Source organism: Embiotoca jacksoni, unplaced genomic scaffold (assembly GCF_022577435.1).
Source record: "Embiotoca jacksoni isolate LCO1_2020_lvr unplaced genomic scaffold, fEmbJac1.0.p SCAF_1, whole genome shotgun sequence".
Lineage (NCBI taxonomy): Eukaryota > Metazoa > Chordata > Actinopteri > Embiotocidae > Embiotoca > Embiotoca jacksoni.
Genome location: NW_027185229.1, coordinates 21426476 through 21453218, shown reverse-complemented (window position 1 = coordinate 21453218; position 26743 = coordinate 21426476). Strand labels below are relative to the sequence as shown.

General features: G+C 41.7%; 1 protein-coding gene across 5 annotated transcripts in view; it reads right to left on the bottom strand.

Moving 5' to 3' along the window:
- The window catches only part of LOC138196988 (ras-related protein Rap-1A-like), a 41663-nt gene extending 16479 nt beyond the window's left edge, over window positions 1–25184 (bottom strand). The window contains exons 1-8 of one of the 5 annotated variants that reach the window (XM_069147413.1): window positions 25077–25184; window positions 18720–18808; window positions 17693–17761; window positions 17356–17412; window positions 16214–16354; window positions 10984–11127; window positions 10463–10590; window positions 3945–5062 (exon numbers count right to left, since the gene is read on the bottom strand). In XM_069147413.1, the coding sequence (XP_069003514.1) occupies window positions 10501–10590; window positions 10984–11127; window positions 16214–16354; window positions 17356–17412; window positions 17693–17761; window positions 18720–18776 (558 nt within the window). In that variant the 5' untranslated portion in view covers window positions 18777–18808; window positions 25077–25184 and the 3' untranslated portion in view covers window positions 3945–5062; window positions 10463–10500. Of the gene's footprint in view, window positions 1–3944; window positions 5063–10462; window positions 10591–10983; window positions 11128–16213; window positions 16355–17355; window positions 17413–17692; window positions 17762–18719; window positions 18814–22239; window positions 22687–24897; window positions 25030–25076 lie in introns of those variants that run through there. The other 4 variants (XM_069147432.1, XM_069147422.1, XM_069147440.1 and 1 more) reach the window with 4 other exon arrangements.
- Window positions 25185–26743: the final 1559 nt, after the last annotated feature.

The following is a 26743-nucleotide window of genomic DNA, read 5'->3' as shown; positions in this document are numbered from 1 at the left end:
TTCACATGTGGTATATTAGAGGATCACCCGGGCATCGATACAGCATCACCATCAAGATAAATAAATTACAGACCGGAAATGGCAAATGATGAATCCTCGGAGGGCGAACGTAGTAACCTTGCACTCCAAACCGTCAATATTCCCCCGACAGTGAAGCTCGTGTTCACGCCCCGCTCCAGAAAATGCATTAGACGCAGACGATATCCTGGACCAGCGCCTTCAATCTATTCCACACAACCACTAATCTGTTAATTGATCTTGCGAGGGAGATGAGAAGAAGTGTGTGCGTGTGTGTGTGCGTGTGTGTGTGTGTGCGTGTGTGTGTGTGTGTGTGCGTGTGTGTGTGCGTGTGTGTGGATGACATTACTGAAGAGATATATCATGTTTTATAATGGGTTCAGGGGCCTTGAGTGGATGAGAGCTCGCTGTTGTTGTTGTTGTTTGGCGTCCCTGACCCACTTTATTGCCGAGGACCTCAGAGGGCTGCCATTTCACAATGAAGAGCCCAAAACAGCGTTGAAGATGTAACGCAGGCGCCTCAAAGAAAGCCGGTTTTGACCACCGTACTGGGGATAACAAATAGCTAAATAAAACGAAGACACTGACACTCCACTGCAACAAATGCGACCGCTTGTACGACTCGACCAATCACCCCGACCGACAGTTCGGCGTGGGGTCCGACTTGTACAGGATGTTTTACACAGTGAAACTTAAGTAGATCTGCCCCGTGCGTTTCATTCTCGGTGCGCTCACGAAAGCGAAAGACTCTGCGACCACGCCGGCTGCTCCGTGAGGCCGGAGGCTACTTGGGCCCGATGCTAACATCAGCATGCTGACTCTCAAGCCACAATGCCGACCTGCAGCTATAATTTGAACCCCGTTTGCCACGTTTTAATTTGACATGTCAGCATCTGAGGCTGAACAGTGAGTGTGTGTGGAAAAGATCTTCCATCAGGTAAATGGATATTTTGACCCCACCCCACCCCGCGGAAAATCCAGGAGATCCCCAAAGTCTGATGACTAAAATGATTGTGCTCCACAGTGATGAACATCTGCTTCCCAGCTGCAGTAGGAATACATTTAGGCTTGCATAGGTTTGAACGCATCGGCATCCAGTTCTCCTCATCACGTGAACCACGTAAGCTCCGTTAAAGCTTTTAAGAGCACTGTTGAAAGAAGGTGAACAGCATTTCCTCAAATTCCCCCCCCCCCCCCAAGAAAAAAATATGTTCTGACATTTATTTCCATCAACTCTTCGTGAACTGAGAATCTTTCCTCTGACCCTTCAAGTTGGCAAATTTAAAAAAAAAAAAAAACATCCAGGAGGGACACAGATTGTGTGAATCATAAAAACAAACAGAAGAATGAAGAATGAATGGCATTTTCCTTCTGTGTTATCCTCATTACAACACATTAAGAAGATCTACATTCAATTAAATGATTAAATGAAAATATCTTTGGTTATAAGTGGGCTACCTTTGTTTCTACAGCTCACAAAAAAAACCCATCAAATAATTCCTTTGTGCATCAGTAATTTACGCTGCTACTACTATAAAAAATCAATCGATTCAAATCTGCGTTTTTGTATTTGACCCATATCTGAATACTTTTGTGATGTAGTCTCCAAGAAAAAAAAAAAAAGATGACGTTAATGGTGTTAATCACGTCAATCAATAATGTGATTTGGCGCTACATAAATAAATTGAATGAATCAGCTTTTAATTCCTGTCACGTCTACGTGCCTCTTTACGATAAAAGAAAAACTGCGGTCCTTGTTTTTCAGTCCTACATTCTTAGTTAGGTTTCTTCACCAAACTGTTGACGCAAAATCATGAACATCAGACACAGACTAATATCAGCCGGTGCAACTGACTGCTCTCAAAATTACACACCACGACGATGATCACATGTTGTAGGAATTGGAGAGAGAGAGCTTTGATGTGACTCCAGCCCACCTGGCACCGAACAGTCTTCTGAGGGACCCGGAGAAGCTGCAGAAAACCTCAGACCGGAGGAGGCGGGAGGATGGCAGCAGGCGTCGTTTCAGCCAGAGGATGATGAATGCAAAAGTGTTGGGGTTTTTTTGGGCATCGCTCCGCTTCTCAGCCACTAAAGGGATTAAGGGCCCGATCAAGGCTGCAGCGCAGGTGATAAGAGTCGAAAACAAGAAGAAGAAGAAGAAGAAGACGCGAGTCACACGCTCTAATTCCTAAACCACCGTCCCTCACCAGCAGACTTTTAGCATCCTCCTCTGCTTGACACACGCGTCCTCCTCGGAGATCTAAGGAGCTTAGATGATGCAGCATTTTTTTTTTTTTTTTACTTCCCAAGAGAAAACTTGATGGGGTTCTTGTGCACATGGCCTGGCTGCTTTTAATTTGTCAGGAATTTAGTTTGCAGGATCTGCCAAAAAAAAAAAAAAAAAAAAACGTACTGTGTCATGATATTACAGCTGGACAGAGTGAATGAACATTTACCAACTGTTTTGACAAATAACGAATCATTTAAGTCATTTTTTTTTTTAGGTGTAAAAAGCCCAACATTTGCCAGTTTGAGCCTCTCACTTGTGAGGATTTGCTGCTTTAGTCTGTTTGAATGTGATACTAAAGATAATAACCGTCTGTGTCAAGACTTACTGTTTAGATTTAACAAGTGATTTCAAGACAAGGAACATGGATTTTAGAAGGTTTTACCAGTAAAAAAAACAACAACCCATGACTTTTTACTATTTCCTTACATCTTATGGACCAAAATATGAATTAGGAAAAACAATTGGCAGATTAATTGATGATAATAATGATCTGCAACTTTATTGTGATATACAAAATGTATGATGATGTTATCATCCATATTTTTTTTTATCAAATATTTTCTACTCCCTAAAACGCCTGCTTATCAATCAATAAGTATTCAAATAAAAACTGAACAGGAGCCTTTGTGCCCTCAAGCGATAATTACGAGCCAACATTAGCCAATGACTCCTTTTAGCCATTATAAGCAAATAACAGAACAAGTAAAGCTGTAACAGCACTGACTGCTTATGAACTGTCTTTTTTTCTTTTTTTTTTCAAAATTTACACCAAGTCTTCTTTTTAGTGTCACTATAATCACATTTGCATCTCCCGGTAGAAAAAAAAAAGCCAACCTTCAGTTTGTAATATGACAGTTACAGGGAGCGTGGTAATCACTGGTGGTACGAGCGTTCACCACCGTTTTCTTTACTTTAGAGCATTTTATTCTTGATGCCGTTTCACGCCCTCGGTGTAGTCTCTACCCTCTCATTTATTCTGCCGTTAAAATCCCTGCTCTGTGCTTTGCACTTGAAATCAGTGAGAGAAGATTACAGGAAATCCCATCTTTCAGGTGAGAAAGTAGGATTTAAAAAAAAAAAAAAAAAAAAAAAAAGCCTCTTTTTTTTGGGGGGGGGGGGCCTCAGCGTACACGGTGCGATAAATACGACAACTTCCCTCTTCCCAAAGCCCACAGTGCTCGACGTGAAGAGGAATTATCATCTTGAAGAAGCACCGTGTGCCGTTTTGATCGATTGCGATTGTGCTATTAAGTCACGTTATGCAATTCACTGGTGGGATGCAGATCGACTCAAGAGCACTGTGACCGTTTCCTAAAATCCCATTTCCATTCATTTACTGACACCTAGTGGTCATCAAGAGTAAGGCCAAGCATGCAGGTAATGGTGCATTTACCGGGATGCAGCTACTCCATGTATTGATCAATAAACTGTCTGCTTTCACTGTATAGAATCAATACTTATTAACTAATGCTCACAAAATGTTCCCATAGAATCCCTGTTCCCCCCCCATCTTAATTTTCCAACCATTAAAATAAAAACATCTTTTAATCTCACTTTTTTTTCTTTTTTTTTTTCAAATAAGTCAAATCCACTTTGAATAAAAGTTTAATTCACAAAAATACATTGACCAGTATAATGAAAATGTACTAAAATGTACTTTAATAATCCATAAAAGCTGGAACATCATTGACAGAAAAACACAAGAAGCATTATTAGAGTTGGTTTAGTATAATATATTTCAGCTTCAAGAGACATAGAAATCAATCCTTATTTTTCCCCATATTTCTTCTATAAAAGACCCATTTTTTTCTGAAGCATTATTATGCAAAAAAAATGGCATTAGAATATATTATGGGAGCTATGAAATCCCAGTGACTGAGTATAAAATTAAGTCACATCAGAGAGAGATATTTGCAGAAGAGAAGTCCATGAACAACAGGGCGAACAAAGAAAAAAAAAATATAATAAAAATAATAATACATATTATAGACCTTGATCTATCATCACTGACATGACAGGCATGGAGAATAGGTGTATGGCTATAAAAAATTTCTCACTTTTCCACTTGATTTCACTTGAAAACATCTACACTTAACTGATGCATTTTTTTCATGCTCATGTTTGAAGAATATTTATAATCATACAACTAAAGAGGTCAACGTCCATGTCTTTCAAATACGATATTGATATCGAAAAAGATGAAAAATACTGAAGTTCTAACTTTGTTTTTCCTTCTTTAACACAGTTATTTTCTTTTTGTTAAACTGTCAAAAACAAAAACAACAACAAACAAAAAAAAAGAAAACACGGGGCTGCTCTCTGCCCATGTAGGCGGCTCATGGAAACGTTTTTTTTTTTTTAACCTTTAGAAGCTTTGCTGCATTTTATCATCATCATCATCATCATCATCATCAGTTTGTGGTGCTGTTTGTTGGTGCAGAAGTGGAAACTGTCTGTTCAGGGTTCACACTGAAACACAGAGGAAGGTCCTCGGAGGTGAAAGACCAGAGTCTTCTCTCATGCTCTCTCTCACCCTCTCTCTCTCTCTCGCTCTCTCACTCTCACTCTTCCTGTCTTTTCACTCTCACTCTGTATTCTCTCTCTGTGGATCATCCTCGTCTTTGATAGGAGCAGTTCAGTCAGCTGATTCACCGTTTATGGCTGATGGAGGGTGGGGGCGGGAGGGTGGGGTGGGGCTGTTGGAAGGCTGGCACGTTCCAATCAGGGCAACAGTTCTTCATTACAGCATTTCTGCAAGACAGCACGCTGGTTAAGTTCTTGTTTCAGCCATCATCAATGCTCACACCACACAAAAAGTAAGTCAAAATAAGAAATTCGACAAGGTGGCGGCGCCCTCTGCTGGCCGCTGACTGACATTACACGTGTTTGCAAATTCCTGAGTAAGAGGGTAATGTAGGCGAAATCCTTTTTACCACACCACTAAAAAGTAAAGCTTTTCATCATTGCAAGGCGTGTATGGAGCTGTGATTACTGATGCAATGCAGCCCTGCCTTTATTAAATCACTGCAGTCACATTTAAAGCTTCACTAAAAGTAACATTTTAAATGATCTACTGTAGACTATTTTTCTCCGATTCATAAACTCGTGCTCTTCGCACCATTCTTAAAACGATGTCTTGAGTGGTTTTATACAACAATCCCAGGCCTTGAAAACAGAGATCACATGTTTCATCTGTACCCGAGAGGACGGAATAAATATGTGCTGAATTTCATGTTTGTTTCCCACCTCTGACCATCGCATCATATACCGTCTCTCGCCATCTAGTCCGAGAGCAAGAAGTGAGGTCAGCAGTGCACGAGGGAGCCCACATAACCACTCAGACATTTTCACGGCAAAAGAAAACTTAATAAAGCTTTGGGGGTCCAGAACTTTACTCTGCTCATAACGTCTGACCAGCGTTCATTGGTCACAATCCAGGAAGCCCAGAAAGGGTGGGCGACTCGGCCGATTGGTAGCTTTGACGATATGACACGATTCCGAAAAATCTTCCGCTATTTCAATAGCAAAATAAGTTTTATATATCAGCATAAATGTGACAGTTTACCGTCTAATATTCAGTAAAAACTAAAAAAAATATTAATGTAATTTGTTAATCTTTTGTAACCACTTTCATGCTCCTAAAGTAACACCATGCATGTTGCTGGGCACGTCATGTCCTCATACCGCTGCGCTGCATAACTTCATTATGACACCAAGTCTCAATATTACTTCCAATTTGAATTTTATTCAAATATAAAAAAACGATATTATCCTGAACGATTAGATATGGCGGAGTCCTGCAAGTGCAGGTCCAGCTGACTCCTCGAGTGTTGGCTTTAGTATTGGATGCTGCCATCAAACAGAGCAACGGGGGGCATTTCAAAAGTGCAAAAGTGGAGCCAAAATAATGACGGCTGCGTCTCAATTCAGGCGTTTCCAGTCAAGGACCAGCGCGATTATCCATGCAAGCTCACCGGTACGACTTACTGTGGGACATAAATGGACTGCAGCCATAATGAATGTTGTTATATCGGTTGCTTCTACTGCTGTGACGAGTAAACTGTCTGCAGTGGGGAAAAAACAATGGTGTTTGTGACGCTTGTTAAGAGAGTTGCTGGGGAATTTCCAAGTTAACGTCTGGATTTCAAAAGTTTTGAAGACGACCCAGAGCTCAATTACAAAAGTCTATGAACACATATTGCAGTGATAAAACAGCGTGTGGGCGTATCTGACTCAGCCCTGTGCGGAGTATAACTGAAGGCCACCTGCTGCTGGAGCTCCTCAAAAGAGCTAAAAACATGCCTTTGAAGTCTCTCCAGATTTTCCTTAAACATAGAGTAAAGTCTTTCAAAACACACTCGTTTACAACGTGTCTCACGTAGGCCAGGGTTTAAAAACTGACCACAAATCAGAGAGGGGGGGAGGTGGGGACAAGTCCAAACACCAACAGTTTGAGAATCAATACACCATCATATCAGATACGAGCTCCCTGAAAGTTTCTGTCCCAGTGAGCAGAGCGAGCGCTTAGACCAGAGACCCGTCGTTTAGAGCTCATGAGGTCAGCATGCTGGAAAACAGCCACGGACTGAAATGTCCTATTAACTCGCTCTGTGTCCCGTCTGTGGCTGGCACTGAAAACTCTCTGGTCTCTGTCCGTCCCTCTCTGTCCCTCTTTCTCTTGTCTGTGTGTGAGCTGGTGTGTTGTGAGCAGTGGAACAGTGAGGCTGAAATCCTGTTAGCGCTGGTTCACTGGGCTGGCCAGCATGTGTACGTGGAGAGGTGTGTGTGTGTGTGTGTGTGTGTGTGTGTGTGTGTGTGTGTGTGTGTGTGTGCGCGCGCGGGGGGTGGGGGTGGGGGGTGCAGCAATCACCCCAGGGCTGTGCTGACAGAGGCCCCCACTCTCACACACTCTGGACCTCTAACTGACCAACACAGACGGATTCAGACGAGGAACGCAGTGGGTGGTTTAACAGCCCTGATGTCTGAGCTGGGCACAATGGTACTGTCTGTTTCACTAATCCGGTGTTATCGCTAATATCAACCCCCCCCCCCCCACCACCACCACCACCACCACCACCACCACGCAAGTTAAAAGTGACTGAAGATGTAGATGTAAAAATCGCTGCAGTTGGCCGTGCTTTGTTGGTCTGGCGTCTTCGAGGTTTTGGTCTGACAACACGGCCCTAAATGTGTTAACAGACTCTCGGGCCTTTTAAGGGGCTGCACTCTGACCAAAACACTGAAAAGAACTTGTAAACTGTGGGTTGCTCAGCCTCACCCGCTTTCATTTCCAAACAACAAAGATGCCATAGTACCGACACTGAACCGGCTCTCTTCAAGTTGCATCTGTACATTTTTAATTGCGCGTGCATTTTTTTCACAACACCACCCAACGACTGACCTGCATGCTTTTCGACTGCCGATGCCGTATTTTGAGGATGAATATTGAAAAGGCATTTATATTAGCGCTTTAGCCTATAATTATACATATTTAATTCAATTAATTTGCGGTAATTAAATCAATCACTAAATGATCTGATGAGGTCTGCACCCCAAGCAGACTTCCTGTAGACCTTCAGAGCTCCCTGTGGACTGACAGGATTGTGGGTTTGGACATTTCTTTGCACCTGCAGACCTCCAGAGAATGCGGCCACAAAGTCCACAAGTCTACAAGAGCGGTCTGGATTTGGGATCAACCGATTATCGGAGCAGATATTTCGCATTTATCCAATTATCGCCGCAGGTACTTTTTTTATTCAATAGCTGATCAAAAATAAATTATTATTAGTGTATTTACGGAGTCCACGTGCTCCCGCTTCATTTCATTTATTTATCTAAAGTCATTTGAATTACGTTTTGCGTTAGAATTTGTTATTCCAAATTTTGACAAAGATCTTTAGTTTTACTGCAAATGCGTATCTGCTTCACATATCGGTTTATCGTGTCCTTGATTACCAATAATCGGTATCGGCCCTGAAAAAGCCGCATCGGTCGATCCCTGGTCGGGATGTTTCGGTTACAGCCAGAGTCTTGCTCGCGAACACGTAAGCATTGCTGACGCGCAGCCTGTAGTCCTCAAATTCTGCCAACTCATTTGCTATCCTGCAGCTTACTGGTCTCAATGACCAAATGTACTGATCAAACAAAAGGCTGCCAAAACTGTGGGCAGCAACAATCTCCCGTGAGGCTCCTGTCTCAACAACAATCACTGAACAACCAGCTGCAAAAGGTGCAACATTATTTGCGAGTATACGAAAACTGACAATTGTGTTTCCTTTCCACACTGAGCAGCCACGATTTGACCTTTTCTAATCGAGCTCCTATTCTTCACACAAGTTTTAATACATACATCCGAGTGCCTTCGAGGAGACCCCGTCATTATTCAAGAGGAGCAGGTACAAATGCTTTGGCCTTTAATAAAAGGTCAAATGACACATTATACAGCCTAGTTTATTTCAGCATTCTGAACCCTTTCGGCTTCACTACCTTTAATGTTTGGAAACACTGAGGCCCGACTCATTCATCTCCATGTGAGGGTGGGCGGCATATCATAAGATCTCACCAGATTTCCTCAACTGACGAACCGTAAAGTCCGACGGAAACTTTCCACATTAAGCTGTTGAAGGCCATTGCAGGCAAATGATCAAGCATGACTGCTTTATGGTGATTCTCACATTACAGAAATCAGAAGTATTCAAATTTGTCAACTATTTTAGTTACCAAATTAGGGGGGGAACAGTCTTTCCTATATATATTTACTTAACTAATTTTTTCTCAATTGAATGTTGCAGAAACAAGGGGACAGAGGACAAAATACCAAACCTTTGTTCCTACTGGTCACCTCCACCACCTCCTACTAAAATAAAAGTACATAATATTTAAAGCAACAAGAGAAAATGTCCTCACATTTACAGCACAAGAAGAAAATGACGCTACTAGTGTTTATAAAAAAGGGCTTCACAGGTCCAGTCTACTTCAAAGCTGCAATGTCAGTAATTATGAATGAAATCAAAATGAATAGAGAAGTTTTCCTGTTCACAAAGATTGACAGAAATAAGAGGCCTGGTTTACTGAGTGAGAGTATTTTCAGACTTCCTCATTACCAGCATCTGGTGAAACTGTCTGGTGAAAAAAAAAAAAAAAAATGCTGACAAAACTTTTTTTTTTAAAGAAGAAACAGCAGCAGCAATTCTTGTTTTTCTGGGGAATGACACAGTGACTGATCAGGATTTCCTCTAACATAATCAGCTGCTGCCGCTTGCTGAGGTCTGAAATTTAAATCTAGCTCTCATACGGTGACTCATTCATTCAAAAGTGACAAAGATGCACAAATGTGCTAATGATAGCATTTCACATTTTAAAGGTGTGACTCAGGGACGCAATGCTTGTCCAGAAAGATTCCCTGGACCTGGACCTTATTAGTATCACTGAAATGCTATTCACTCTCACTGGATGACATCTGCAGTCGTTCATAGAAGATGACAAGACACGTCGATCGCACAACTATAAACAAGATGTCTGACTGATCTGCTGTCACATGGAATAGTTCCTCTTTAGACAATGAAAACATTTATAGCCCGGAGTACAAAAGAAGCAGTACATCACTGTCAGTCAGCTGCACCGAAAAGCTCAAATGTACTAATCCCGGGTCCAGTTAGATGAATCGGGGCCTCGTCAGGTGTTAATCTGACTCCCGACCACTGGGTTAGCCTGCTTTCAATTGAAGGAACTTTGTTTTTTTGTCATCTATTTTCTCCACTTCAAACCTGTGTTGTACCTCCAGCTGCCTGGAGGGGGGGCTCTCTCTCTTAACCGCACCTTCTTGGGCTCTCCAGTTTTCTTTATGTGCTTAGGTTCTTCACAGTAACCTCTGTTGACACGATTTATTTGTGCTGTACAAATAGATTTGACCTGACTCGGCTGCAGACAAACAAACTCGCAATAGACTGTGATGAATGATCAACTACAACGGCTGTAGGCAGCATTATCTAAGGCGGCACAGGAAGATCACAGCTATTACATAACCAAATTTAAACTGACAGCCTAGGCATGAATCATGACATGAATATGCCAGCTGTATGTTTTTTTTTTGTTGTTGTTTTTTTTGCACTAATGCGTTTTGAAATTTTAGACATATATACACACACACACCTGGCTCAGAGCTGCTGCAGGGGCTGGAGGGGGGCTCTTTAAAGCAGGACACAGTTGGATTTCTTTTTTGCCTTCTTCTTTTCCACTGGCGTTTTCCTATTTATCTGTCTGACCAGGTCATAGAAGATCTAAGAGAGAGCAGACAATAAGTGAATAAAGTCAGTTATGTTACCCACTGTTGAGGACACTTAAAAGGTTTACGTGACCACATTAAGGCCTCGTTACTTAAAGGATTTGAGTCCTCATTTGCACACAGAAGGTGTAACGAGGGTGTAGCACTGACAACCAGGTATAATCCAGGTGAGCTCATTAGTACCTACATCTTCAATTCTTGTCTTTAATAGAAAAAAAAATTCTGCTGAGGAAGATAACGCAAATTCATCTTTTTAATACAATTTAAAATCAGATCACCGTTTTCAAGTAATTTCCCGAGAATATAATATTTTGGCTGATGTTTGAGGTCTGGTTGTTTACAATATGGGTAGACTCACTACTAGCAGTTTGTTTCTGTGTGTACTCACATCAAGGACGTTGATCTTTGACTTAGCAGAGGACTCTAAAAAGGCACAGTGGTTCCACTGTCTGGCCAGGTTCTGGCCCTGCTCCTTCCCGACCACACGCTCATCCTCCAAGTCACACTTGTTCCCTACCAAGATCATCGGCACCTGAGGACAGGACAGGAGAAAGCAAGTCGGCATGTAAATACATCCTGAATCCTGAATGTTCTGTCTTCAAGAGATCTGGTGGCCTTTTCTGACACATTTTAGTCCAGTTCAAACATTTGTGACATTGTATTCAGCGAAGGTTGGTTATGTTCCTCTAAATGCATCTTTCCTTCCAGCTCAGATACTCTATGTCCTCCAAGAGGCTGTTTCTGGAGCTTTTTACAAATAAAATCATTATTAACTACTCTGATTGCACAAGTAAAACCCTACCTTGTGAATAAAACGTATCTACGTAGCATCCTTACCACAAGTAATGGCTGCAGCTCAAGATTTAAGTGTATACGGTGTATACAGTGGTCTATGAACCGGGTCGGATCCTGAAGAATCCGCTGTTGCACATTATAAACTTCCAAAGGATGTTGTACAATTGCAAGTTTGTGTTTAAGTAACTTAACCAAGTAAAAGTAATTTTTTTTCCCCCCAATATGGGCAGACTGCGAGCTTACCTTCAGCACCACATTTACAGATAATAGCTGGAAAATTGACTCCTTTATCTTTGAAGATCTGCCATTCCTGATGTCAATTATCATCCTGTGGAAGGCTACGTGAAGACTTTGTAGCTGCAGATGTCTTACTTTGTTCTCCACTGGCAGCAATGCAAACTCCAAATACAGAAGTTACATATGCACTCGGTGTAGCACTGAGCGTTAGTGGGCTCAGGCTAAAGCTTTCTAATAGCAACAAGTACCACCTCTAAAACACTGACTCAAAATACTTAGAAAGAAGGTTTAAGAATTGTGCAGTTTTACAGCTCAGGAGGGACCAGCCATCACAATAATTCACAAGTCTAGCACTTATATCGAAAAATATTCTTACTATTTACATAAACATGATGGAAAAATATTACAGTGCCACAAAATGATCAGTAAAAAACTGCAGATGTGAGGCAATGAAAATATTCTAATCAACCACACATGTGTCTGACATTATTCCCCAGAGTGCTGAGGTTCATAAGTAAGACAATAAAAATAAATTGAGAAAAAGAGGGAACAGAGGAATGGGTGCATAAAGAGAAAAATGAGTTAGACTGTAGAAAGGATAATAAAGAAAAGTACAGGGCTCCAAGTGGAGAGTTGAAAATCAGAATGGATTTTTTTTTTTTTTCCCCTTCTTAATAACATTGTAAACACAATAACCAATTTACCAATATGAGACTTTGCAAAAGCGTGTGCAAAACAAAGAAGTCCATAGAATGCCAGGTACCATCCCCAGTATGAATATAAACAGGAGCCCATGTTATCTTTGAGAAGGCACTTTGTAATTCCCGAATTGTGCCGTTTCTCATGAGACATTTACAGCCCCTTCAACACCTCCAAATCACTTGCGCATTCTGACACAGGGCCGAGTATTTAATAAAACATATACAGTAACTGACTTTTGAAATGTTAAAAGACCACAATTCAGCTCGCCACCTCGCCCTTCAAACTACAACAAAGCTACAGCTACAGGCGCAGCCTCACTTGCACACTTTTGCAGAGTCCGGCAGCGGCATTAACATCCGTGAGGGTTCAATGGTTCAGGACGGGCGTTGGGACGGAGAGGTAGTGAATATAATAGAAGGACATTGGCTAACAAAAGCTAAACTCGTGCATCCTCAAAGTGCAAAAGTAGAGGGAGGATTATTAACAGCCAAGAAGCCTATTCATTTCATTGTGAAGCCTGGATGGGAGACAATACAAAAAAAAAAAAATAATAATAAATAAATAAATCGCTCCATCCCTGTGGGAAAGCAAAGAAAATCATTTAGGTTACACAACAGAGACCAAAGAGATTAAAGGATCAATGTAGCAAGGAAGGTAGTTTCCTTTTTTTTTTTTCGTTTCTTTAAAAAAGGAAATCATTTCTAAGCAAAACTAAGAACACAAACGTTGACATAAAACGCAGCTGAAGTTGGAATCTCCCAAACAGGCAACACTTCTTTTGTACCCTCAGTCAGATGTTTCAACAACCGAGGTCAAAAATAACTAAAACTCGGAGGAAGAGAATATTCTGGGCAAAACCTCGGCCCTGACTGTCACAGTGGGCAGAGACAGGGCATTCGGGGTGTCGGGATGCGTCTCATCCTGCCTGCTGTTTCCTGACTGGCTATCTAGGGAGAATGCTGAGGCCGGAGGAAGTCATGGCAGCCCCGCCCAGCCGGGATAACATCGCCTTCCTTCCTGAAAGTTTTCGAACATTTCAGCCTGATTCCACGCTCCGGCTGCTCCCTGGAATTACATGATAGTGTGAGCCTGTTTGTTTGTGTGTGCCTTCATTTGGCAGGCAGCGTTATTTTCACATTTAAACTTGGCTTAATAAACCACTCGCTGTAAAACCGAACGACGGCAGAAAAAGGGGTTGAGTCGCAGGTTTGAGGAAGAGTTCAGGGTTTTGTCACAGGGCTCACAGGATATTTGTCTTTGCGATGCAGCTAAACAAGCAACAAACACAATCACCAAGTGGAAAGTTTTGCATGCAGCACAACAGGCGCCAATATATCAGCTGAGGAAATCTATTTGCGGTGGGCCTGCAACAAATAAATCTATGCATGGGAAATCCTGCCTTCACTCCCTTCTTCTGGTCCACAAGTGGCCCACAGACGTGTCTTGTGGACCTGGAAAAACGGGATATTTGTAAGCTACATGGTCACATCCTGACATGCGCCAGCTCGCTCACACTTCCGACCATTCCCCACCCACAACTCTACTGTTCAGGGGTCGTTATTTGAGCAGTGTGGCCACACTTCTTGAGACAATATAAAGAATGAGATGATTATTCCAGGGTTCCTTTTCTGTTTTTGCCCTCTCTAACTGGAGCAGACGACAGGAAACTGAGATGTTTAGATTAACCCCACAGAGGTTGCTGCTTGATGTTTGATATCCAAACAAGCCCTCGCGCTGGACTGCTGAGCGACATTTCTCCCAGGGATCCTGGGAGAACCAGCGGTATGCCCTCCCTACACAAACCCTGAGCCAGGCCAGGGATAAAAAGAACGGAGAGAGGGGTGGAAGGATGGAGGTATGCAGAAAGGAAAAATGTCCAGTGTCAGCAGCACACAAGGCAGCATTAGCCTACTTGAAGAATCCACACAGCCCACAGAGAATCTGTTGAGACGCTGTTAACATGCTACAGACAGGTCTTATTCCGCCCACAATGGCACAGAACAGGAGAGTATAGAGTAGCATAAATGAATGGAGCCAGTCCTTCCAAATGGAGCAGTGAGTCACAAGCATGGAGTCGGGCATTAGTACCAACCTAGTCACACAAGCAGAGACGGCGATGGCCCAGAAAAGTCATAAGACCTCTCTTACACAAGAACCGTGGAAGGAAGTAAAGGAATCGAGCTTTTAATACACTGGTGACTGCTCACTTACTTTATTTTTCACTCCTAATGACTTCTTTGTAAGGAGATGGAGTTTCACCCCACTGTGTTCAATGTACGGTCATTAAAAGGTCTTTTAATTGAGCTTGGGAATATTAAGTGCCACTGTACATTTTGCCAGCTTTGGAGTAAATGGTGTGTGGCAGAGCTAAGAATGACAACAGCTGTAGCAGCAAAGCTTTCTCCAAGTAAGAAATCGGTCCTCTCGGATGGAAAAAAAAAGAAAACACGTTAAGCATTTCCTTTGGTCGTGCATTCCTGCAAGGGGCAAAGAAAGATAAACAGATTTCACGGCTATCATAGGTAAAGGCTTCAGTCGCCACTGAACTGACAGCTGGCAGAGTGGCCGTAATAGTCCGATAAGCAAAACCTTTTAAAATCGGAGGATCTATTCAAAGAAAACATTCAACTGTTTTCTTGCACGCCGAGAAGCCACTGATCCTGCAGTCCATCTGTTAGCCTGAGGCTAACCTCAGCTTCCAAACCACGGAGGCTCTAATGAAGCCCCACAGCCCCACAGCCTCACAATCCAGTGTGTTTTTGATGAGCTGAGGCTTTCCCTTGCACATCATCCCTGACAGTCCAATCACCCACACAGACTGCCAGACCACAGTCAAGACCACGAGGCAGGCCACAGAGAAGAGCGGGGAACACAAAGCAACAGGCGCTGAATGGGCCAGTCAAAGCAAAATGAAGAGGAGTATGCTGGCACAGATATAGAGGAAAGGGGAGCAAGAGCACAAAACTTCTGCACCAGGCTGCAGAGGGGCTTACTAGACGGTTGAAGGGGAACACAGAGAAAGGGGGAAAGGAAAGAGCAAGAGAGAGGGTTATGGTCACATCAGTTCCCTCCAGAGATAACCAAAAAAGGACATCTTGGATCCTGCTGACGCACTATTGGCTCCACCAGAAAGGGGATGGAGGGCTTACTCACTCCAGCAGCCTCCCAACTCATGAGATACAGAAAAAGGGGAAATGTGCCACTGACAAACAGCAAACTAGGAGTATAATGAGATGACGCTTCCTCTTTTCATTTGCAGTGTTACAGATCCAAGCTGAGGGGCACACGTGAAGGAAAAAGAAAAAAAAACTGCATGTAGGAAAACCAAAAGAAAGAGTTTAACATCTCCTAGTGAGATAAAGATATTCCCCCACTTTTTACTGAACTCTTAGCTAAGTGGGGGCCAGTGATCAGTGTCCATGTCAAACACTGTTCAAATAATCAATCCACAGAGACATGCATGTCACTATTTAATATTAATTAAATGTTAATATAAACTCATACTAGACTGCGAAGAGTACAAAAGTTTCTCATTGTTTATACTCCACAGACAAAACACTGTGATACCACCTGCATCATGTTGAGGTAATACAATTTACAAATTCTGGCATAAGATGCAGTGATTACAATGTTGAATAGTAACCATAGCAACAGTGTGATCAGGTCCCAGAACATTGTAGGCGGCTGAGCCCACGGACAGAGGGCGCTTACAACTTATCTGCCCTATTTTCCACAATATCTGCTGTCTAAAGCACATTTACCCATGATGTAAAAAAATTTTTTTTTAAAAACCCCATTAAAATAAGATGATGAATATGCTTAAAGTTGGGAGAAGCTGATTAAAAACAGGCTTGTAAGCCCACGTGTGCACACTTGATACTTACATCCTCCGTGTCCTTTACTCGTAGAATCTGTTCTCTCAGGTCTTGGAGGTCGTTGAAGGTGGACTGTGCTGTGATGGAGTATACCAGAGCGAAGCCTTGGCCATTCTTCATGTACAAGTCCCTCATTGCTGTGAACTGTTCCTACACACAGGGAAAAAAAAAAAAAGGAGGATGGACAAGCAATGAGCTCGGTCATACAGCTTTCCACATTATACTGTTAAAGATGGATTTACTAGCATGGATCAGGAAATCGCATTAGTATCATCTGCTCAGAGATACACCACATAATGGATGTTTGAGCTGAAATAATCAATAGGTCATTCTTTCAGGAAAAGTGTGAAATATTTGATGGCTTCAGATTTTGTCATGTGATAATTTGGTGCTTGCTTTTATTTATGATAAACAAAATGTCTTTAGATTTTAGACTGTTGGTCACAAAAAAACAAGAAATTCATAAACATCATCTTTGTCTGTGAAACTATAATGGACATTTGTTTTACAAGTCGTTTGAGTAATACGGATTATTTGAAGCCCTGCTGGTTGCAGAAACTATATAGAGCAGTAAAACTCCAAGATCTCTGTCAGGCTCTCTAACGCACACACACACACACACACACACACACACACACACACACACACACACACACACACACACACACACACACACACACACACACACAGTATTGTTCAGTGTTGGACAGCCACAGAATCAGCCAGCTGCTTTTCAACTAAAAAGTACAGACATGAACATTTGTGTTGCTGGTGCACCATCAACAAATATGTATTCAGTACATACAAATGCTTTACCCAGACCCCGACAGGGAGAACACATCATACTGTGTAAGGTAGGGGGCACTGCATTCTGCATTTCAGAATAAAGGTCATGACAGGATGTCATTTTAGCTGATAAAAATCTTAGTTTCACTGCTGATTAGATGAGCAGGAACAGCAATGTGTTTTGTCGTTTTCAAATACCTGCCAAAAAGTCACGTCTCGTTTCAAATGTAATCTATCTGAGCCAGCCCTGTCTTTCTGGAAGACAGAGATTCATGTTTCCCCTCCAACGTCAGTGTTGAATAAAGTGCTTATACACAGCAAAGCGGGGTATTGACAGAGATTTACATTTTGTGTTTCTCACTTACTGTGCCGGCTGTGTCGAGAATTTCAAGCATACATTGCTGCCCGTCTACCTCCACTTGCTGTAAGACAGAGAAACATGGCAACAGAATCAGATAATGTAAAGCTTAATTCCAGGTCACTGAGTAAATCCTATTCCGTGTTTAAAACACTGCACACAGTAAAGGCTATGAGAGAGCGAGCAAACATGGCGGAATGAAAAAGAAGAGACAGGGAAAGAGAAGGATGAGGAGTTGAATGAAAGAACTCGCAACCACAATATAATGACCCGAACCTGCAGAGCAGCTGCTAACAATCAGCTCATTTCAAGCCAGCACTCAGCCTCTCTCATGGGACACTCACCTTTCTGTACGAGTCTTCTATTGTAGGGTCATATTTTTCCACAAAGATTCCCTGCACAAACTGAACTGTCTGTAAAGAGAAGACACAGAGGAAGCCAACGTTAGATCAATGTGACCTCCGGGCCACAGAAACAAAAACATCCCGAGTGGCAAATACAGTGTAAGTGCCACGTCCTCAAGCACAATGTCTTTCTGCAATCATCTCAGCAACTGGAGAGGACATCTGGAATGACAACGTTCACGACGGCGCTGGGCAGTTCGGCCAAGACGGCGACAAAGCAGGACTAAAGGCCAGTACTTTTATTATACTAACATGTGTGACTACATGCTGATGTCAGGTTTGGACTACGCTATATAAAGCTCGGAGCTTAGTGGCAGGTTTACATTATGGCTAGACCGAGTTCACCTGATAACATCTTAATCTTAATGCCTGTTTGGGGGATTAACCTGAATTTCACACCTGGTCCAGGTTAGCTAAACGGAGTGTGCAACATTGAACAAACATCCATGGTCTCCTGGCAGCCTTGTGATTGCAATAACTACCTTGCTGCTCAGCTTTTGTCTGTGTTTTTCATCAGATTTAAGAATGAAGGGAACGTTTTGGTTTTAGTCGTTTCACTGTAAATTAGCCCAGAATTTCTGCCTCTGACAAGCTTAGAATTGACCCGTTTAAGTTTAGCAAAACGTCTACAACAAATGGATGAGAAGGACAGACACTAATGTGCAGAAAACAGAGAATTCATATAAAACTGGCCTAGAGGACAGCAGAGGTGAACACCTGCTAGGAAACACAAGCATGTTATCTATAAATAGTTAATGAAGGAACTTGGAAAAAGGACAGTTATCTGCGCTCTTGCTACTTCTTGTCACAAAAATAATCTTTCCTGATTTGCTTTCTTCCACCACACAGTTTCCTTCAAAGTTATCAAAATGTCTGTCTGTTTCATTGACAATTATCTACAAAGCCTTTCGGAAACACACCGCAGGGGTGTTAGAAGTAGGGGGGGGGGCCAGGAAGGCATACTCACCAGAGCGGACTTGCCCACACCTCCAGAGCCTAACACCACTAGCTTGTATTCACGCATGGCGGGATTGCTTCACTGGACAGCCCAACAGTCTGCACTGGACAAACAAGGAGAAGCAAATTAGGAAAAGCAAAATGAGAAAAGGTGCAAGCCCTACTCAGAATAACTTTCTTTTCAAGCAAAACCAAGGAATTTCCCCAGTCCGGTCTCTGAGTTTATTCATTGCAGAAAGGAAGGATTGTAGTCATTCCTGGAGGTTATGGACAAGAGGCAGCACAACAATAGAGGGAACACCCATAAGTGGAGCTGCTTCAGGGTGGAGGAGGTGAAGAGTATGTGACCCCCCTCTCTAACACAAACCAGCTGTGGTGTGTACGAGTGTAGGGGGGGACTGAAGGGGAGATGATACATGGATCTGGCAGATATTCCTGATAATGACACAATCCTCTGGCTTTCGCACACCATAACACACCCTGCTGTCAGATTTGTCAGTGTGTTTGGGTTCTGGTGTTTGGAAAACAACAATATGGTGACTGTCTCCTTGGCTAATGACAGAAATCAGCTGGGGGAAGTGGAAACTGCAATGGGGAGGAAATTGTGAAATCACTGGAATATCCCTTTAAGGGATGCAAGGCTTTGAAGCATTGGCACACACTGTTGCGTCAAGTCAGTTGGGCTCGCCAACTGGGTCACTACAAGTTGGGCTCCAGTCAGAGGGGTTGGAGTTTAGTTGTAGCTGGGCAAAGCGAAGAATCATGATTTTTATTTTTATTTTTTATTTTTTTTTTGTCAATTCATATTAAATCCTATTTTGTAAAAGCTGATATCTATCAATCATTTGGTCGAGAATAAAATAAACTAAAATGTGAAGTTTTGTCTAATCAACAGTCACAAACCAAAAGACCTTCAGATTTATTATATAAAACCGTGTAAAGCAGCTAATCATCACAATGCAGAGGCTGTTTTGGATTTTTTTTTTTTTTTTTTGCGCTTCAAGAATGATTGAAACAATCAATTATCAAAGTGGTTGTGAAATGGTTTCTGTCAAATCAACTTACTATTATAGTTCTAGGTGCATTATTATGTCCCACATTTCCCCATTTATTATGGATACCAGCTTGAGCTGTGGTAGAGTTCCTATACCCAAACTTTCTGCAAGAAAAACGCTAACATCAGGTCTCTTCAAGTACAACGGAATTCTTTTGGCTTCTGTGTTGAAAAGTGCAGCTTGTTGGCATCAAGGCCGTGTTGAAAATCAAAAAGTAGCTCGCGTCAAAATCAGGTCCCTCGGAGGACAGTATTGCCTCGTTTGATAATCAACCCTTTTTGCAAACCACCGAAAGCTAATCGTCAGCCAGTCTGGGAAGCAGATGATTCTTCCTACACTGTTCTCTTTAAGGCACACTCTATCAAAATCCTCAGGGGGGTGGACGAAGCACTGAGGACCTCCAACTTCCATCACAAGCAGTCACCATGTGGGATATGAAGCACGGACCGTAAATAATTCGTATACCCTAATCCTCTACACGCAAAGATAAGTTCTCCTTGCATGATTAAAGAGGAGCCACTGGATAGGAAAAAAAAAAAAAGAAAAGATAGAGAACAGGGCTCTGCGAGTACTATGCGAACACACGCTGCTGTACTCTCATGTAAACATTCAGGCAGAGTCGAGTGCATGCTCTGTGTCACACATACAATGTGGTACAGACGAAGTCACACTCGGCTTTAGGCTCGGCCTCACTTGTCAGCTATCTGCATGTCATGTTTCTCGTACGAACGCCGACCCACGCGAAGACGGATGACGTCAGGAGGCTGCTGTGTGACACAGACGGTTAGATTATTATGTGACAGCTTCAGAGGTTGTTATGGAGGACTCCTGGTCCTCCAAATTGTCCAGAGTCAAATCCCAGCTGCCTTCTCCCATCTTAAAAAAAAATTCTTTAAGGATGAGCAAAACAAAAAGGACATTAGGACTTGATCTGCAACCTGTGCATATCGACAGATGCCTTGCATACGTCTGAAGCTGACCGCTTTCATTTGTTGGCCAATGAATTACCTGCCATTGTTAAAAGAAGTGGAAAAGGTTTAAACTAATATTGAAGAAAGTGGTTAGCACAATAATTTCTTCATCAGCAAAAGGCACTCATCAGTTCAGGAGAGGTATGGTGCCTTCACTGTAAAAATGCTGCAATGAACTCTGCTTTTGTTTCCCGTTATAAAAGTGTGTGGTTCAGCGCAGTTAAAAATAGAGTCCTCTCAAAGGAAGATAGCCACTGATTTGTATGGTATACAAAGTAAAGAGAAAAATGTGCAGAAAAGTGCACAATCACATAATGGAAAAAGCCACCTGCAGTCCAAACATGCCACATTTTCTGAACTACTTTTGTATTATCACTATTTGCTTTTTTTGTTTCTAACAAAAACTGTAATGTGGTCATGTACTTTTTAAAATAGGTGTCCTATATATGCTACAGGTGTTAAGCTTTTAAGTGCGTACATTATGTTTGACTGGAGGTGGATAATTGGTTTAACACTACTTGACATTCACACGACTGAAAGGAGAACTGATACAGATATGGTTTTCCCTTTATGTGACCGTGGGTGCTTCCCACAGCAAAAACGGAAACGTTTGAAAAAAAACACACAAAAAAACAGTCGTCCGAATCACATTTATAATATGAACAAGTTGGTTCTCTTCTCCAGTTCCTCGCTCGTTCTTTTGCAATGTTGGCAGCGCTGTTTTTATACCTACTAACTTTTACATAAGAGTGTCAATCCCTACGCGTCATTAAACTGCATCGGGCTGTCAGGTGGTGTGCTAGTAAACTGATAAGGATGATTTTTTTGTTGTTGTTGGGCACGAACGAAGACAGTCATATTTTAAAGCTAAACCCCATCACCGAGCATTAAACCGGTCAGAAAGGAAAGATTGTGAGTATTAGTTTCTTGCTTAGCTCAAGCAGGAGAGAAGGACAACATTTAAATGCCCATGTGTTAATTCATGCTCTCAAGAATGGCAAAGTGGTTACGCTTGATGGCTGCCAAGACACAAATACCACCATCACAAGCTTTAATGACCTTATTGATTACAGCTCTGATTGATATTCAACGAGCTAGAAAAACCTGTCTACCCTGACTTCTTCACCCAGAACTGCACCCTGTTCTTCGAAAAAGATAAAACGCAAATGAGTAACGCTCTTGTTCTGAAACCTTCTCTGCGTACAAACTTTCATACCAGGAAAACTACAACTATGTCTGTACTCTCTCATCCGCCTGCCAACGCTCGCAACACGCACAAACACACACAAGGCCATTTAAGGACATCAGCCTTTAAAACCAAACCTCTCTCTCTCTGTCTCTCTCTCTTTCCACTGCCCTGAACTACACACTGTCATTCCCAACAAAACAAACACGCCGCTGCAGCCGTTCCTCTGCTCTCGTAGTAACCCCAGCAAATAAGGAGCGAGGGAAAGCCACATGCCACAGAAAACATGCTCCTCCATGACATCACTGCATCACTCACCCTCTACAGCCAAAGGTATGTATCCATCTAGGGCTGGAAATTGGATCAGGTGGCGCTTGGTAGCAAGATCACGCAGCGAATGAGAGTCTGGATAAACCGCAAAACTGAATTTAGGAGAACCGGAGGCCGCACAGCTGACATGCAGCATCCAGGATCCACTATTTCCTAGTGCGCCGAGTCTAATCCGACGGCAATGAAGCTGTCAGAGCAACTGACTCGGCAAGATGGGGTGATTGGCAGCTGCCCTCTGTATCTTCCACCCAGCGCGGATGGTGAAGATGCACACATCCGCCGGTTACGCCAGCAGCGCGATACCCACTCTTGTGGGTAAACGCTTGCTTGTTAAAACCACATGCCAATTACAGAAGCCACAGTGTTGCGAAAAACACTTGAGGTAGGAGTACAGAGAAAAACAGTGTGAGAATATTTTCTCTAGAAGCAGGGTTTTTTTTTTTTTTTTTTTTATATTGACAAGTTCCAGGTTACTCAAGATCGCAGTACACATCACTTGTTCAAACTGAGTTCAAGAAAATAAAAACAACCAAAAAAAACCCCACTAACTTCAGGAGAATAACTGAGAAGCGACAGACGGCAGAAAACCTGCCAAAGTCAGGGTTATGGTGAAGATGGCAGAGCAGCAACTGTTCATTTGACAGCAAACATATTTCCTACCAATATCTTAATCATTTCTTTTAAACTACCTAAAGAGACACGTGTTATTTGACACTAATTATGAGGGAAAAGTCCTCAGATCATGGATTTAGTTCAGTTAGTTAGTGTTAAGTTTAGAAACTGTCGAGTCCAAGAGGAACTTCCTTGAAACCCCTTCCCCATTTAACCACAAAAATATCTTCATTATTCATGTCATATGCAAAGTTATCCTTTATACATTACAAATTGCATATTTGCCTGTACAGAAAATGCACATTTGACATGTTGTCTAAAAGTCTAACTAGAATAGCAATTAATTGTAATTCATTATTTTGATGTGCATCAGTTGAACTCCGTCTCTAATTGACTATAATTGGTCCCAAATTACACCGTTTTTTTCCCTGGGGAGCTTCCCTGGGAAATTAGGAATTTACAAGCCTGTAAAATAAACAGAGCTTAAAAACAGAAACGCTAACCTTTCGAAGTGGTAAAGAGTGCAACGTTTTTTTTGTTTTTTTTTATTTTTCAGGAGAAGATATTCACGCGCGGTAGATAATACCGTACAAACTGCACAGAGGTCATCATTACTTCTGAGTAACGAGGACGTTTCATCTCCGAGGTCACGTTCAATCTATCTCTCAAATCTCCTCCCATCAAAAGAACCAAAATCAGCATAACGACTCGGTAGTTCTTGCATCTTTTCCGTGAGTCAGTGCAAAACTGCAGCTCGGTACACCAAAACTTAAATTATGACAAAGACCTGCAACTGACAAACACCGTCAGCCGAATGCATGCATCTGTCTCAGTGGGGCTTTGACCTGTAACCACATCCTCTTTCCAAAGCACAAGAAGGCTTCATGCTGATAGGATGGAAAAGCAGTAGCTACCTACTAAAATAACCTCTTCCAGTCTCTGTTCCTGTTCAAGACTACAGACAGCAGGCTTGCTATAAGTAGGGAGGAAGGAGGTGGAGGGTGGGGGGTTTAAAGGCTCCATCTCAGGCTGCTATCAGATATTCAGGGCACAGGATGGAGGCACATGTATCATCTCAGTTCACCCAGAGTGGAAAAAATAAAAAAAATGTTAAAGAAAGGACTACTTCACTAAGAAACTGTGTTAATCTGTTATTAATAATAATAATAATAATAATAAAAAGATGACCTGCTGTGTTTTATGAAGGATGGAGTACACAACACCTTTCACACATTCAGGTCTCCCTGCAGAAGAAAACAACCTTACAACAAAGCTTTGGACCCGGGCAGGAGAGGAGAAAGTCATTTGAGCCCTCGGGTTGCGATCTCGCTGTGAATCTAACCCTAATGTGCTTACAGCAGTAGCATACGCTTTTATCAGTCCAGGTCACGCTTAAGTCCCTTCAATCTGCGGCTCCGACTCCACCACACATGTGATTTAGTACATTCAGCTTCCACAACATTAACGCAATTCATCGTAAAACCCCCTCTTCTTCTTCTTCTTCTCTCTCTTACAGATAAAAAATATCCTCAAAATACCGTCATCTATAAATCCAGGCAAACGAGGCCCGGCGTGTGTTCACGATAAACAATAATAATGCAGTTTCAAAACCAGCAGCTACCGCGAAGTCCCGTTATCACACACACACACACACACACAACAAAACAAAACAACAAAAAAAACGCCGCTAACTAAGCTAAGCTTTAACTTGGCCGCTAGCTGCGGCTCGTTAGCCGCCGAGCTAACTAGCCGACACGTTCCTCTCCCCGCGTCGTGTAAACAAAACACGAGCTAGCTGGTCAGCAAACGTGCCGCGATCGAGCTAATTTCAGAAGTCAAAACGGCCAAATACGGCGGCGACAGGTCTGAAAACGACCCCGCAGCGAGGTGCATTTTCTCGGGTAAGACGCAGCTAGATTGAGCTAAACGTTACCTGCCCTTCCGTCCTGGCCTTGACTATTAAAAAAAAAAAAAAAAAAAAAAAAAAAAAAAAAAAAAAAAAAAATGGGGAGTGCAACACACTCCGGTTCGTACTTGCGGACAATTCTTCTCATTTATCGGGGTGGTGGTGGGGAACAAACAAATAAACAAAACGCGAGCCGTCCGCTGCGTTTGTTTTCCGCTTTATTGACCCGCCGGCGTCGACGCCCCGCGCTCCCAGGTAAAATGACTTATCGACCGCGTCTCGTAAAGTTTTGTCATTTCGCACTCACCGTCTCTTGCTCGCTGTCTCTCGCCGCTCCGCAAGTGTCAGTTTGCCTCCGGGAGGCCTGTGTGCGCAGCAGACGTCACTCCTCGTCGTTTCTCCGGGTTTTTCTTTTTTCTTTTTCTTCTTAAAAGGGCATCATCACACATCGGCCGCTCATTTACATGATAACGGGCGGCACAGTACTGATGATGAGACAGAAATACACACTTTGGATTTTGCTAGTATGATTAAATATATATATATATATATATATATATAAATATAAATATAAATAAATAAAGTAATTGCACAACCCACTGAACATCCCACTCGTATACAACTGCACAAGTCCTGAAACACCCCCCCCCCCAAAAAAAAAAAAAAAATACCCATGAAGATGCATTCAAAACTTAAATAAAATCAACTTTAACTGAGCCAAAGTGTCTTTTTGTTTTTGTGTATATATATATATAAATCTATAAATAAATCTATAAATATATATATAAATATAAATAAATATATATATATAAATATCGGACTCGGTCCAGTGTCTTTTTGTTTTTGTATATATAAATATATATATATATATATAAATCTATAAATAAATATATATATATAAATATATATATATAAATATATATATTTATCATACTAGCTAAATCCAAAGTGTGTATTTCTGTCTCATCATCAGTACTGTGCCGCCCGTTATCATGTAAATGAGCAGCCGAGATATATATATATATATATATATGCTTTATGTAGACATAAGAAATGTCCTCCCTTGCTTTACATTTGAACACCCACTGAGGATGAGTTGCGTTCTGGTTGTAAAAACCTGTAACGCATAATGTAAAACAAAATCAATAAGGAGGCAGTATTTTGTGTGGGTGAAGTGAATAATAGTCATCAATATTACAAACTGTGTGAGTCACAGCTGTTTTAAGTCTTTGGGGGAATTTATAAATCAAGGCTAATTTCCCCCAAGGGGAAACGCAGTTGAAATATTTTCCTTTAAATTCCATTTATGTTGATTCTTAGATTTGATGAGAGTAACTAGTCAAGTCATATTTATATATATATATATATATATATATATAAACAGCACAAACAAAAGTTTAACAAGGAGCTGCACCAAAATCAAACAAAATTAAAGCAATCCGATTAATTTTTAAAATTACAACCCATCGAAAACAAAAGAAGAAGAAAAAAAAAAGTATAGATTTTAAAAGCAGACAGGCAAGGATGTAAGAGCAGCAAGTAATACTCACTAATCAAATAGTAACAGACTTAAGTGATTAGCTTCCTTTTAATTGATTGGTCGCATCTTCTTAAATGTGAATAAGAGATTTTCTTAATCCATGTTTTCTCACCGAGACCACAGACTTGGATGTGTTCATTTCACAAAACATGTTTTATTAAAAGAAAAGGCTGAATAGTGGAACAGCAGGGATTTAATAAAGGATTGATAATTTAACAAGGAATCTTTTCTTAAGCAATATGCCAAAACATCTGCTGGTTTCAGATTCTCAAATATGAATATTTGCTTTTTTTTTTTTTTTTATTAAGTCTAATATCTGAATATCTGAAGTGTCATCAGCACACAAGTCCAAGTCACAAGTCTGCAAGTCTTCTAACAACATATTTTCCTAATACATTAAGAGCATGTTATTTTAATGCATAAACCCAAGTTAA